At 39.8% G+C, this 16,079-nt stretch overlaps 1 protein-coding gene across 3 annotated transcripts in view; it reads left to right on the forward strand.

The window, feature by feature from the left end:
- The window catches only part of SEPTIN12 (septin 12), a 95,003-nt gene that overhangs the window by 62,943 nt on the left and 15,981 nt on the right, over positions 1-16,079 (forward strand). Inside the window, exon 1 of one of the 3 annotated variants that reach the window (XM_063430761.1) lies at positions 5,657-5,711. The exons of 1 other annotated variant lie outside the window; for it this stretch is intronic. In XM_063430761.1, coding sequence (XP_063286831.1) covers positions 5,672-5,711 — 40 coding nt within the window. In that variant the 5' untranslated portion in view covers positions 5,657-5,671. Of the gene's footprint in view, positions 1-5,656; positions 5,712-13,435; positions 13,646-16,079 lie in introns of those variants that run through there. One more of the 3 variants, XM_063430762.1, reaches the window with a different exon arrangement.

Raw genomic sequence — 16,079 nt, forward strand, 5'->3', positions numbered from 1 at the left:
TCTTAATTTGGCAAAGTTTCAGTTTATTGCAATTCATAGAATCAGAATATTTAAGGGTTAAATTATGTAACAAATAGAATTCCCTCCCCTTTAAAAAAATCTTAACTTTTAATAAAATGCCACTTTGTATTTGAATAAAAAAAAAAAAACATTCTAAAAAAATATCGATGAAAATATCCAACATTCGAATATAAAAGGGTCGGGAATCTTTTCTAATACAGCTATTCTGGCTAAGATTTAGTAACCTTGTTTTTCATATTCACCACAATTTACAGTTTAATTATTAATCTCCAAAATGGATAACTTTATAAGCAACTGAGGTTAGTTTTAAAGAGACTGCTAAAACATAATTTATAATTACAATCTATTTCAGACTGCGTGTCTTAGTTTGTTTTTGTTCCGTTTATGCTGGTAAAATATTTTATAAGTAAATAAATAAATAAAATAGTCCTTTTATTACGTCTCTTGGTCATAAAAGAGGAATGTAGAAAAAAACAAAACCTTGAGCCAGATTGAATGCAGAATAATTACCCCTAGAAAGCAGTGGCGGTATGGTGCGTCTGGACAAATTAAATATTAGCGCAGCGGCGAGCAGACAGGACCGTACTATTGTTTTGCAGACTCTGTGTTTGCTCAAGCCTGTGGGAAAATGGGATGAAACGTTTCTTAGAGAAGAGAAGCAGTTGTACGTCTCTCACCCGTCCTCTGGAAAACAGACTGAGTGTATATTTTTTTGACAGAGAAATTTAAACATGGCTGTCATCTGGTTTTCTAAAGAATACTGCGTGCCAATACGCACCATCGCTACTTTGAAGAAAAAAAAAATAGTATGCTTTATTTTCAGATACAATCTTATAGACCGCTATGGGTTGACCGGGCTCCAAGTGATTTTAGAACCTCCGTTGTGTATGAGTTAGGACTCTTTCAGGTCAGCATCTTTCCTGTACTGACCAGCAGCATGAAAAATTTGGATTTGAACCACCCCATTAATATAATATTTTTTTTTATTTTTTTTTAAATGTCACCTTTAAAATGTTGGTATAATAATATCTTCCTCTCAAAATTAGCGATATTTTTAATTTTGCAAACAGTTACAAACTAATAGACAACCATAGACACAATAACACACATGCATAGACACAAAAACACAGTTGTGAAGCCACTACCCTGTTTATTTCGTTAAATTGGATTTTTCTCGTTCGGTAGATAAAACTACCGAACACCGACCACCCCCCTGGCACATTTACTACAAAGGAAACCTCAAGTTTAAGTGCTCTCCCTGTGTGGCCACCATTCGTATAGTCGAACGCCACGTGCAGGAGAAAACGGCGGCCATCTTTTTCGCACGAAAGGAGGCAGCAGCACTTGGTTGTCGAGTGTCTGGAACTAAAATCGGACAATCGACTTCACGAACGCCGGTCAAACTTTGCGAACGCCTACTTCCTTTCACCGACCAGCCAGGAGAGCGCTATTCAGTAGTTTTGTTCCCACGAAATAGGGGAACAAACACTACCTATGAGCCAGTTCGTGGATTTGTTTGGTTTTTAGACTTTTCAAAATAGACCAACCGCACAACCTAATCTCATGGAACTATTTCTGGGCAGGAGCCTCGTGTGAGGTCGGTCAAAATGAGACTTCCATGAAACTCTTGAACCCCTGATCCGATCTGGGTGATTTTTTTATATGTTGGTCCCCCAGATCAGGGCTATCAGGGGACATAACTTGTGTGGGGTTTCTAGGGAGTTTGGGGTACTTTCTGAGTTCTGTGAAAATGTGCATCTAACGTGTGTGGGAGCCTGGAGTGCCCCTTTAATGTTTCAAATTTGGCAGACTAGATGGAACAAATGATTTAATGTGGCCTTTATAATACATGTTCTGTACAGCTACGTAAGACAAACACCATACACTGTGCAGTTAATTTTCCAAGGAAACAGGAAGCTAACATGCTGTGTGTTTTACATTTAATACAACTGTTTTCAAACCATACACCCTCTGCAGAACACAGACAACGAGCGCGACTTCCATCATTATTCTTCATTATACATCGATAAAACGTGGTACCCTGCCCTGCATTCTCTTATTACACCTGTAGGTGTCACTATATTTCCAGTTTTCCAGACTTTATTAGCATTGCAATGACAAAGGGACATTATCGTGAAAATAGTAAAATAAAATACTGTAATTGTTATTTTTTATTTTTTTGTAAAGTTAGTAAGAAGTTGTTTTATTATAGGATCCTTTTTAGTGTTGATTTGTACAAAGTTAAAACAATATGTTCTGATGTGGGTTGGTTGGTTTATGCACATATCTAAATACGTAGAGTTAAAAAAAAATGGCATAAAATGGCATTCAATAAGTTATGCAAATATCTATATTGTTATAAAAACATGGTCATGCCATTTCGGGGGTCATTCACTAGAAAAGCTTTTTTCTTCACAATTGTCCAGAGAATTTTAAAGGAAGTTTAGGCCACAATAGTCAACCTTCTACAACTCATCTATAATTCCAGCTCAGAAATATAGACCAAAAATATGCAATTCTTTGAATAAACCCCTATAGATGCATCACTTATATTTAATTGACTGAAAAGGGAGCTGTTTTGAACCAACAACACCATGCATAATTAAAGGGACACTATAGGCACCCAGCCCTCATCAGCTCATTAAAGCGGTCTGGGTGCAGTGCCCCGGGTCCATTAACCTCGCAATTGTAATTATTGCAGTTTTTGATAAACGAGGGAGACTTTGTTTTCCTGGCAATATACACTGAACAAAATTATAAACACAACACTTTTGTTTTTGCCCCCATAAAGTGTTTTTGCCCCCATTTTTCATGAGCTGAAGTCAAAGATTTAAAACTTTTTCTATGTACACAAAAAGCCCTTTTCTCCCAAATATTGTTCACAAATCTCTCTAAATCTGCGCTAGTGAGCACTTCTCTTTAGATCCTCCTTAGAAAGTCTTAGATCTTTGAGTTCAGCTCATGAAAAATGGGGGCAAAAACAAAAGTGTTGCATTTATAATTTTGTTCAGTGCAGTTTCCCTTTAAGGCTAAAGAGCAAAAAAGTTTGTACAATGTTATTTGGTCCTACAGTTGGTACTTAATGGGGTTATACAAATAACTGGAATTTGAGCAGAATTGAGAAATAAACTCTGAACTCGGCTCAAATTGGAAGAATTAATTGTTACTTACTTTTAGCTGCTATTATATGTGTTGTATATATTATAACACGCATTTATAAAGCACCAACATATTCCGCAGCGCTGTACAGTTGGGGAAAAAGACAGTACAATATAGCAAGACCAATACAAAGTGTAAAGTATACCCTACCCGTTGGCTGAGATCCAGCAATTAAAGCTGTTTATACAGAGTGCTTTGCTAGATATCCAGTGAGCTTACAATCTAGAGGTTAAAATAGGGGGTGAAATTTCGACGATATAGCATGCAAGAATTAAAGGATAATATGGCCTTCCAATGTGCAGTTTGTGATTCCCAGTCTAGTGTTCAGATTTTGGGTGGCCAGAGACAACTTTAATCGGGTTATCTGTGTTAATGCTGCCATAATAGTTTGTCTTTTCTTACTTTAAAACTTTGAAAAGGAATGAAATCGGAAATGTTTAATGGTAGTGCTTGCTGTTTAATCTCACTGGGTCCGCTCCCCCTGGGAGCTTAGAGCTATCACCCACTCCAAAGGATGTTTGTCTTAAAATATGTCTTATCTTAATCTCCCGATAACGCTCTCTGAAGTCTTCTCAGATCACTAAGTGAGAGCATTGAATAAGCTGTTATTTTAGGTCATATTGTTTGTGGAGGAATTACAGCCTTTACTGTAAATCCAAATGTTACCCCTTTTATCCGACAGACAAAGTTAGCAGATTAGAGGGAGTAAAACGTGCTTTTCGGAGGTACACCTGGTTTATTCAATAAATGATGAATCGCAGTAAATTGAAGAGTGAATTGCAAGATGTAGGAAAAAATATCCAATTTGGTTCATTTAGCCTGAGCTTAGTAATTCCATTTTAAGGTCCCTTCAATCAGTGTTTAGTAAATAAACCGTTATAGGACATTTAAGAATTGTGGGGATTTGCATGATTTTAGGTCAAATGAGCAAATGATAACAAAACTGTTATCAACGTTGATTATTTTAGCCTTAAATTCACAATTTCCTCTTCAATTAGCCACAATTTCTGTTTTGGGGAATAAAAAGAATTCCTCTTTTTCCTCAGTCCCCGTGTCACCTATCTTACTCGTGCAGTCCCTAATTTTCAGAAAAGAATGTTATTTAAATAGTAGAAAGCACCCACATGTTATAATAAGGGGTTTTGGCAGCTTATCTCGGTCCAGGAAGTCAAGAAAGTTTGGAGTCAAGAAATATTCACTTGTTTTTTGTGGCCAAAGTAGAAATCAATTCGAGTTGAGTCGTTTTATTTGTTTTGCAATAAAAGCAGATATCAGAATGGTTGAACTTGACGGACCCGAGTTAGTTATTTTCAGAGTATATTAATATGTGATTATGTAATTATTCTGACATACCTAATTCATAGTTAATAAAATGGGCCGAAGACTGGAGACCGTTTGCCTGATTTCTCTTAGTCTCAGATACACTATCATGAAATCCATCATACATTGACAGTGCCCAGTTCTCCACGACAGAAATGCAGTTATACAGTCACAGATACATTTCTGCCTTTCCTCCAGAATCCGATATTTTCCCAAACCAAGTCTGTCCTCCCCCGCACTACTTATTTATACAAGAGAAGGCCTCTGTAACGTGTTAGTGCTTTCTGAGTCAATAAATCTTCCTTCAATTCAAGATGTCCCCAGCCGAAGCCAACTGGTTTCGGGGGGGATTTGAAACAATTTGACCATCTAAGGAATCGTTTGCTCTGTCAAATGTCTGCACTAAAGCAATTATGTCATTTCTGGAGATTCTCGAGGTCCCATACTATTTTTAGGAAGATGTGCCATGGTTGTGAGCTTCTGTGATGTTCTATGTCACAACTGGCACACAGCGGTTAGATGCACTGCCTTGTTATTAAGTGTGAAACCTGTGTTTCCCAGTGTTTTTCATGTGCCAATTGTCACCCCGTTATACCCCATTGATCGGTGGAGCTTGGCATATTCACATTGCCCTCCTTTTGTAATTCTTAAAGTCCTTAAACTCGTCTTTATTCCAGCACAGAGGCAGACTCCTTGTGGCTGACGATCCTCCTCCAGTGAAGTCATCAGTCATGATGCCTTTTGTCCAATCAGATGCTGATTTGTCAAATCACATGGTGCATGCCCAGCAATCTAATACTCCTCTTTGACGCACACATACGTCTTTATGGACATCAAACAATTACGGAACTGTTAGTCCGACAGCCTCAAGTAGGCAAGAAAACAACAAAATTTATTCTTTTCTATTATTTTTTTAACTTGAAGATTTATTGAAGATTTCCAATAATTATATTAATAGAAATAAATCAAGAAAAGTACATATTATTACTCGTGTTAACACAATCTGTGTAATATATACAGTCCAGACTCCCGAGAGCTAAACATAGCCAAGGTTTTATTTCACATGTGAGCCCAGTAAAGACTATTTTAAAACCAGCTAAAGCGTTGCAGATGTCACCCCAGTAGCTGTTACCTCGCCCTGAATTCATTAAATATCTGTGAAGTGTTCGACATGGAGGCCGCGCTGGCAAAGCAAAAATTATTTGGAACAGGTAGGATGGAACAATGATCATGGCATTATTCGCTAAAACCAAAATTATACAGAACTGAAATCTGAGTGGCAAAATTTATCCTGAAATAGCCAAGCTGTGCTGAGCTGGAGAATTTTAGCGTTTTGATTTCAGTTTGTTATAAGAAATAACATACATCCCAAGTGTCCCTATTTAGCAGTGACAGTCCCTATTTTGAGCCCAAATCCCTCTGTCCCTCTCTCCCATCCTAATGTCCCCCTTTTCTAAGAGCTTCATGCTGTTAGTGTGTCTTAGTGTATAACAGAGCTCCACGGCAATAACACTCCCAGTAATGTGTCTGAGTATATAACAGAGCCCCACAGCAATAATACTCCCAGTAATGTGTCTGAGTGTGTAACAGAGCTCCACAGTAATAATACTCCCAGTAATGTGTTATAACAGAGTTCCACAGCAATAATACTCCCAGTAATGTGTCTGAGTGTATAACAGAGCTCCACAGCAATAATACTCCCAGTAATGTGTCTGAGTGTATAACAGAGCCCCACAGTGATAATACTCCCAGTAATGTGTCTGAGTGTATAACAGAGCCCCACAGCAATAATACTCCCAGTAATGTGTCTGAGTAATGTGTCTGAGTGTATAACAGAGCTCCACAGCAATAATACTCCCAGTAATGTGTCTGAGTGTATGACAGAGCTCCACAGCAATAATACTCCCAGTAATGTGTCTGAGTGTATAACAGAGCTCCACAGCAATAATACTCTCAGTAATGTGTCTGTGTGTATAACAGAGCTCCACAGCAATAATACTCCCAGTAATGTGTCTGAGTGTATAACAGAGCTCCACAGCAATAATACTCCCAGTAATGTGTCTGAGTGTATAACAGAGCTCCCCTGCAATAATACTCCCAGTAATGTGTCTGAGTGTATAACGGAGCCCCACAGCAATAATACTCCCAGTAATGTGTCTGAGTGTATAACAGAGCTCCACAGCAATAATACTCCCAGTAATGTGTCTGAGTGTATAACAGAGCTCCCCTGCAATAATACTCCCAGTAATGTGTCTGAGTGTATAACGGAGCCCCACAGCAATAATACTCCCAGTAATGTGTCTGAGTGTATGACAGAGCTCCACAGCAATAATACTCCCAGTAATGTGTCTGAGTGTATAACAGAGCTCCACAGCAATAATACTCTCAGTAATGTGTCTGTGTGTATAACAGAGCTCCACAGCAATAATACTCCCAGTAATGTGACTGAGTGTATAACAGAGCTCCACAGCAATAATACTGCCAGTAATGTGTCTGAGTGTATAACAGAGCCCCACAGCAATAATACTCCCAGTAATGTGTCTGAGTGTATGACAGAGCTCCACAGCAATAATACTCCCAGTAATGTGTCTGAGTGTGTAACAGAGCTCCACAGCAATAATACTCCCAGTAATGTGCCTGAGTGTATAACAGAGTTCCACAGTAATAATACTCCCAGTAATGTGTCTGAGTGTATAACAGAGTTCCACAGCAATAATACTCCCAGTAATGTGCCTGAGTGTATAACAGAGTTCCACAGCAATAATACTCCCAGTAATGTGTCTGAGTGTATAACAGAGCTCCACAGCAACAATACTCCCAGTAATGTGTCTGAGTGTATAACAGAGCTCCCCTGCAATAATACTCCCAGTAACGTGTCTTTAAAGTGTTTCTTCATTAGGAATATACGATATGCTGGTATATTTTGCGTCTGGCAGCCAAACAGCCAGCCGCCTCTGCGGGCAGGGGATGAGAGATGGCAATGAGAGACAGCGGGCAGAAAGGTCACAGAAAGGCTAGTGGCAGAGAGATGGCACTGACATGTTGTTTGCAGCCACAGTTGGCACTGGAGGCTTTTTGGACGCACACATGGTGTATTGGCATTAAATAAAAGGTTTATGCATGCGGTGCAGTAATAGCATTCCCTGGCTGGGAAGTCATTCAGAACTCTTTTTACTAAATGCTTGCCTGGTTGGGGAGATCTCCTTTATGTATTAATGATATCCAAGTGTCAAGTGGGCAATTACTCCCCTACTCTCTAAACAATTTTCACATCTAAATGCTAAATTGCATACCACTTTAATTCTTTCTATTCAATTATCTTATGTGTCTATCAACACACCTATATTGTTTGTGTACTTGTCTTTCACTGATGTTAACGGGATGGTTGGTAAAAATGTACTCTCCCCCCTGCCGAGGCCACAAGATGCCAGTCCTTCCCTGTACCACAATGACTACTTCAAAAAGCAGAAGTGGTTATGGTGGTTGGAGTAACTCTTTAAACTACAATCAATGTGTTTAGAAATCAGTCTGTGTAAATAAGAGACATTGTTCTTGCTCTGGGTTAATTTTTTGTATAAATTGTTATTAGTATTTTCTCATAACAGCCCCGCCAATGGCCACACACCCGGCTTACACCCCTAAAATTAAAGTTTCCCTCTTTGTCCATTTGAAATGTTGGGAGATATGGATGCATTTTTATTGATACCTTAAAGAGCAACATATTTGGGAGATGTGATATTACCCATCCTGTCTGGAATTTGTAGGACATTATCCATTGTACATCGCTATGGAATCTGATGGCGCTATATAAATAATATTAATACTAATTATTTTTCCATGGACTGAGCTCTGACTGTATATTTTCAAATTAATCATTTTGTCATAGCACTAGTAATTCAGTTTTCAATTGGCTAACATTTGTTGTTTAGTAAAAGACCCCAAACTTGTTTTCTGTTAAAGCCAATACTGAGAAAAAAGGATATGTTTTGTATTAATACGGGAAATGAGAGGTGAAACAGAAACCATTCTCAGTGAAAGTGAAAGCCACCAGACTTCATGTTTCGAAGAGATTACTATTACTTGGGATGTATTCATAAAACCAGGAGATTATGGGAAATCAGACCAGAAACTGCAACATTTAGGAAAAAAATTGCTGAGCTGAGATGGAGATTTCTCAGGTTTTGCTACTTATACCTAAAATGTTCAATTCAGGGGCGGGGCCGGGCCGCCGAGCTGAGCGGTCGCAGGACAGCTCAGCTCCTGCAAACTGGGTCATACATAGCCTGTAAAATAATCTTTTGGGATGAAACATCGGCAACTTACCGCGACCCTCAACGGAACCGGGCTGCCTGAGCTGAGGAGAGGCTTGCTATTGAAGTTTTAGTCCCTCGGAGGATGGGGCCTGTTGCAACAGACGGGACCTATGTTGGCGGTGAGTGCAGCGGACGGCCGCCGCAGCGCTATCCCGCCCGAAGGAGCCCGACAAACATGAAAAGCCCGCGGACCCGGTCCCGTACCCCCCCCCCACCGGACCGGGGGGGTGATCCCGGTCCAAGCTGAGTCAAGCAAGGCCTCACAGCTCTCTAAGAAACCGCCGACATGCGACCTGAGACCCACTCACAAGATGGCGGGGACCACGCGCGCAGTACAGGCCTACTAGCAGACATCACTAACTCCGGCACACAGGGTAACACCAAGCAGAGGCCCTCATACCCGGTGATACCCCTGGCATCTGACGCACTCCAAGCACCACACCAGTGGATACCGATGCCGAGAGACCCGCTCACTCTTCTTCTGAGCTGGGCGCTCACAGGGAGGGAATCCCCCCCCACAGCCTGCCATACACCCAGGGAGAAGCTTGGGGCCCACGGACCTGATGATGGGCCCAATGGCATTAGGCGCGAGCACCTACACAGGCCTCAGGCCGAAGATAAGCGGCCCTCGGATGCAGAGGAGCCACCACTGGGAACATGATGCCGGAACACCCGCCCACAGCGACAGCCAGAGGAACCGGGGCACAACAATAATCCCAACATGGGCGCGTTCAAACAGATGGTTACTGATTGTACAAATATGTCTACTATACTAGCACTGTTATCCAACCAGTATCCTCCTTGTATTAACATGACTCACTACTGTTATCACTCCTGTATTCCTATGTTACTCATATGACGCTTTAAAACAAAAAATTGGCAATCTTTCTTTGGAGCGCACTACGTGTCTTCCTGTTGTAATTACCTTATGTTACCCCACAATGCCTCCTCTTTCTATTCTGTACCCCATAAAGCATGTGCCATAATAAAAGAAAGATTTACAAAAATAAAATGTTCAATTCTTTTTTATGTCACCAAATTTTGTGATTTTGTGGTCTGGTAAATAAAAGTTTGCTTTTATTTACCTTTAAAAAAAGTCAGATGCATATTAAGAATTAAAGGAACACCCCAATACAAAAATTCCTTTTAAAAAATCAGTTTCGTAGATTGACCCACATTAATAACATGCTTGCATTTAATTATTTATGTTTTCATTAGGGATAGATCTAAAATCACCTTGCGAAAGTTACAGTTCTCTTGTCTGCACCCTTTGCAAGCCCTCCCCTTCTAACCCCACCCACACTGTCTGTGGCTGTCCAATCACAGACTTCCCAATGCAGCTCAATGAGAAGTATTTACAAGGCAGGTGCTCTGAGCAATTGCTGCCTCTCGAGTTCATCTCCACCGAGCTAAACAAACCAGGAACTAACAGCACCAGCTGTCTGATTGACAGCCAGCCGGTGTAAATAAGGTTACTTTTTGTAAAATGAAAAAATGAGGACACACACCCCGCAAGCTAGAGATGCTTTAGGGATCCAGAGTTTCCCTTTAACTACAATATTAAGAAAAAAATTACTGAACTATTTCACAATACCTTTTTACTCAGCCAATAGAAAGATAAGATATTTAGAGTGGGTATTAATTAATTAGCAGTAACCTAATGAAAAGCTCCAACGTGGAGCCAGCATCATACAATACAATGGTATTTATACCAGTATACACCTTTTATTTCAATCCCTTCTACTTAAATGTCTCAAAGAGGATGTCAGGTCACCACAAATCATGGTTTAGTGAATAAGCCCCTCTGTCTCCATAAATGCTGCTTCTGTTCTAAGCTCATATGCCCCCCCACCCCCCACCCCCTTTTTCTTTTTTGCCTCCTGTTAGGATTATGGACTAGGGGGTAGCCATTGTATTGAGAGTTTATACAAAGTGCGGCCTCCAGACTCCTCTCGGTCTTTTGTCTTGCCAGAGAAGGTCCTTCCAGCTTTTGAATACACTCTTTTCTGTGAGGGCAGGAGGACTCTGGGAGTGTCCGATCCTATGTATTCACATGGGCATCATCAGCCGTTCCTAAGCCATATCCCTGGGGAATAAGTTTAAACGGTTGTTTAAGTTTTAAAGAGACACAACCCCTTACGAAAAAGAATAATATGAAAATTTGGGTATTTACAATTTGTCTTTTTAAGTCAAGTTTTAGATTTTATAAATCTAGTCATTATGTCAGTTTTAAAGGTAAAGTATAGAATAAATACATGCCCTTTCTTTTTAATACATTGTATTGTAGGTATTAGGTAATGTAAAATAATGAACAAAATTATTATTATTATTTTTTTTTTTTTAGCTTTTTATGTTTTCTGCTAGACTTGGACACTCGTCTTTGGCCAAACTGCAATTTGGGCCAATCGGGTACTCTGTCTAATTCCTGAACTCCGAGCCCAAATGTACAAGAATTATGAACCAACCAAAACATGCAACGCCCAGCATGTTTGTTTTGGTTTGTGATTTTGGATTCCGCCCATCGCGCCCCAAAAAAAAAAAAAAAAAAAAAAAAAAAAGAATCACACCGCCATTGCGATCGGGAATGAGAGACAGCTCAGATTAGGCGTTAGGTAGCCAGGACCTGAGGGTGTCGTCTGCTGGACTGACAGCTCTGGAGGGCTGTCTCATACTTAGAGCGATTTTCATACGTTTTTTTTTTTGTTCTACGCCACTCTCGTTTTTGAGCTTAACTGTAGGGTACTCTCTCTGCACAGTCAATTTTGCAGCTTTGCAAAGTTGTTATGGTGTTTAAAGCGACCCTTTAATTGACACCGTAGGTTATTTACTAAGCTGGGAATTATGGAGAGCTGGCCACGGAGTTGCACATTTTACACTAAAATAGCCACATTTGAAATGATTCCCTTACAGATCGGCCATTTTGGTTTAAAACTTGCAGTTGGCATGACACTTGTCCACCGTTCTCTGCTCTGTAAATAAACGCCACTGATCTGACATCCCTGCCTTGTAGCATATTTAACACGTTGAACTTGAACCTCAACGTTTTGTCCCTGAGTCTGGCACCAGTTGCTTAAACACATATAAAAAAAAATGCACAAAAATGCGACCAGCAAAAAATGATGTGACAGATGCATGCTGGTAAATATATCGTGCATGGTTAATGTACCACATCTAGGTAATAATATCAGTGGGCATATATTATTATATAAGCAAAATATTAAACAGATTCATTGTTGAATATATTAATACATTGTATATATAATATTTATGATCACGATGCTGTGAAACGAAACGTACAATTGTGATAACACACATCGCATCCCAGTTAACGAATTAGGGGTTTATTTACTAAACAGTGACACGAAAATTATCTGATCAGTGCATTTAGGGGATTATTTACTAAATGGTGACTAAATGGCCACTAAACTAGTGACGAAATAATTTACTGTTTAGTGGATTCCATCATTTGTCTCGTCATCCACCTGCGCAGCCCACGTTCTATTTATATGGCGAGCAGGTAAACGGGAAAAAACAAGGACCTGCGTTTTGTGTTTGTAGCACACCGCTATTTATTTAGCTTTACTGTAACTTATAGACCATTATTCCCCATCTGTGTGATATCATCAGAAATTACCTCCTCATCATCTCTCGAACGCCTTAACAAATCACAAAGAATATTATCTGGGATATTCGGCACACAGCTTTCAGCTTCATTGTCTGTGCCATCCAGTTTCTCAGTTTGATTGTAAGCTCAATGGCCAGGTAGAACGCGAGATTCAGTTTTGTGTGAAAGAAATTTGCTGTTGTTTTTATATATTATTTTTTTTTTTATTTAAAGCTGAACGAATTACCTCAATAATAAAATACAACCAAAATCGAACAGAAATCAATTTACCGAACTATAAAACAAGCTAACTTCCTGGTAATTAAACACACCCAGAACGGCACATTTTACAAGTTTCCCACTGAATATAAGTAAATAATATTCTACGTAAAACCACTTTTTCAAACTGCAGATTGTGTAGATACAGTTCTAGAACAAACTTGGAAAAAAAGCGCCTCACCCTTTTTAACTCACCTGTCACAACACAATATGTTACCGAATGTCACAATGTGTGCTAACAAAACTTTCTGTCAGACCGTTAATTCTCTGGAGAATTCTATGAGATCTTTGGATCTATATCTGTAGAAAGTTAGATCATCTCTTGGGGCAGATTGTGTCATTTTGGAGCTGATGCTTTTTCCTTTGATCTCCGTCGTACGAATGGGTCGTACGAATTCAGCCCCATTTTAGAAAATTGTAGGTTTCTCTCAGAAAGCAAAAGTAATCTCTGTCTATCTCAGACTTGAATTCAACGTGAAGTGTAGTATGAGATGTGGAAGAAGTCAGGATGTCTGTTGTTATGGTTAAGAAGATGTCCTGGCGGTACCCATTGATGAAGGATCTTTATTTGTCTTTAGAGTGGGTCTTCTCTTTTCAAACATCTGATCGGGGGATGATAGGAGCTAAAAAGGGGGGGGGATGGATGCTCTGGGCAGGGGACGCTCTGAAAAGATTACGATTCCCAATTCTGGTCACGTGTTCGTATAACGTAGGGGTCTTTGTTGTCTTATCCCAGTGGGGCGTCTTCTGTAGAGTGAGAGAATGGGAGAGAGAGACCAGCTTGCTAACCGTAAGGTGTAGACACTTTGTGTCTTCATCTAAAAAAACCTCTGGATATTTTCCTGGAAATTTCTGATTATTCGGAGGCCGTAAAGAAAGACAGTCGGGGCTTCTATTAGCAGAAGAGGGGTTCTAAACCCCCCACCGCTTTATCACGATTAAGAAAGAGGTATGTGTTTGAGAGACTGTGGCGAAGGTTTGATAAGGGGTGACTGATCAGTATCTCCTGAGCTGAATGATATCAGAATAAATTATGAAATCTATCTCATCCGTTATGTTAACCTGGCCCACAAATGCTGCCGGATACTTCATGGATTTATCATCCTGCAAAATAACATTTAATAGCCTAATTGCCTCTAAACTCAAATGACTTCACGGAATGCTAGGGAACAATTATCGGCACGGTATACAATTTAACAGTCTGTAACATTCAGCCAAGGAGGATTACAATAATTAATATCCTGGGACACTGGAAAGAGGCAAAGCCGGATAAAATGATACAGCCTTCGATAGCCGGCTAATCATTAAAGAGAATCCGATCAGAATCCGTGAATACATAATGTTCAATGATCAATCTTTGTGTTTGGTGGGGAACCTTTAGGAAAGCATTATGAGATGGTAGAATTGGAGAGATAGCAGTTTGTGTGACTTATTTACCTGCCGGAAGTTCCAGTGGATTTGTTAATTTATTTACAGTGGAGCTATGCTGTTTTACAATAATTATTTCCTTAAGCAAATTGTTCTTAGAAAAAGTGGCACTTCGCTTGTTGTGAACCCCCAATATCCGTTCTGCTTTAATAGCAAAATGTGTCTGATCTTGTTATAGATTAGAATAAGTGTGATGCTTTGTGATGACTTACTAACTGTATGAGACAGCAAGCAACATGCAGGAGGCTATTCAATATGACAGATTAATCATGGTCGACTTCTTGTGAATACACCATCTTTTAAAGGGACCAATCATCTGACACTAAAGGTCAAAGGTTAATGTGCAGCCACTTTCATTGATATCACCAGGGCCCTGCTGGCTGCCAGTTAAAGCTGTGGCTTATTAATTCTATATTCTACTAGCCACTAGTATTCTTTGTATAATTATATTCACATATGATTTAAGTCGTGGTCCAGTATATGGTTCCTCTGTATTCAATATCTGACGGTTGTTATATATATATATTACAGGATATTTATTGTCGGTGTAGCACTAATTAACACAAACTTGCATGATATAGTTGTAGTTATTATTATTATTATTATGAATGAAGCGCCAACATTTGCCGCAGCGCTGTACAATGGATGGACAATACACACAAGTAAATTCAAAAATGTGTTTTATCTACAGGCCAATATGGGTCAAACAAGCTAGACAGTTTAAAGGTATATTTGTTTCCGTAGGATGTAACATATAATGTAGCGTACTTACTGTGCCCAGTGTATGCAGTGCACCCAGTGTATGCAGTATATGTAACATACTCAGGGTTTCGGATGCCCAAACTTTGCACAGTTTTTTCCCCTCTGGTTTTGCATTCCGACAGGTCGTTTATTGATCTCCTGCTTACATTATTAGTGCCAATGAGTTATTAGTTGGCATTTAGTTTTATTCATTTTATGTCTGTTATCTGTCTGTCTTTGTGTCTGTCTGGTATCTGTCTCTGTAGCTATACATCAGTCTTTCTCACTGACTGTCTCTCTAGTGATGACTGCCTCTCTAGCGATGCCTGTGTATCTATCTTTCTAGCGATTAGTCTGTCTAGGTGTCTGTCTGCCGAACAATCAGTCTGTCCAGCTGTCTCTCTAATATTCTGTCTGTCTTGCTGTCTGGCTCTCATCCTATCTAGAAGTCTGTCTCCTTTGCTGTCTGTATATTTACCTGTATGTCTGTCCAGGTATCTGTCTGTTTAGATGCCTGTCTATCAGCAGTCTGTCTAGCTATTTGTCTATATGTCTCTCTGTCTAGCGGTCTGTCTTGCTGTCTGCCTATTTAGGTAGTCTCGCTATCAGTCTGTTACCTGATTGTCTAGCCACCTGTGTTGCTGTCTAACTATTAGTTTTTCTAGCGTTCTGTTTGTCTGTCTATGTTTATTCACTGTCTATATTGTCCATTAAACAAACATTGCAAACAGCACATGATAGTCCCCCCATTGTATGGAATAATGGGGAAAAAAAGGGAAAAAAAGAGAATGTGTGGAGAACATTTACAAAAACAATTCCCAATGGCTAATTCAAGCTTTCTAAATACTTACAGAAGTTTGTATATAATGTATCACATCCTACTATAAAGTGGGCCCAATGGCATCTATAGATGAGAGAACTTAAAGCAACACTGTAATCACTCACTATAACAATTTAATTTCATTTCAGTATGATAGTGCTTGGAGTCCCTTGTCGCTGTCCCTCCTTTCAGTTTTAAACCATTTTCGAGCAGTTTAAAGGGATTCTCCAGTGTCAGGAAAACATTTGTTTTCCTGGCACTGCAGGACCCTCTAGTGCCCCTCTGCCTCCCACCCACCATCCCAAGTTGCTGAAGGGGTTAAAACCCCTTCAGTGATTTACCGGAGTCCAACGCCGATGTCCCTCGCTGCTGGGTCAGGCTCCGCCTCCGCTCC

Source organism: Pelobates fuscus, chromosome 8 (assembly GCF_036172605.1).
Source record: "Pelobates fuscus isolate aPelFus1 chromosome 8, aPelFus1.pri, whole genome shotgun sequence".
Taxonomy (NCBI): domain Eukaryota; kingdom Metazoa; phylum Chordata; class Amphibia; order Anura; family Pelobatidae; genus Pelobates; species Pelobates fuscus.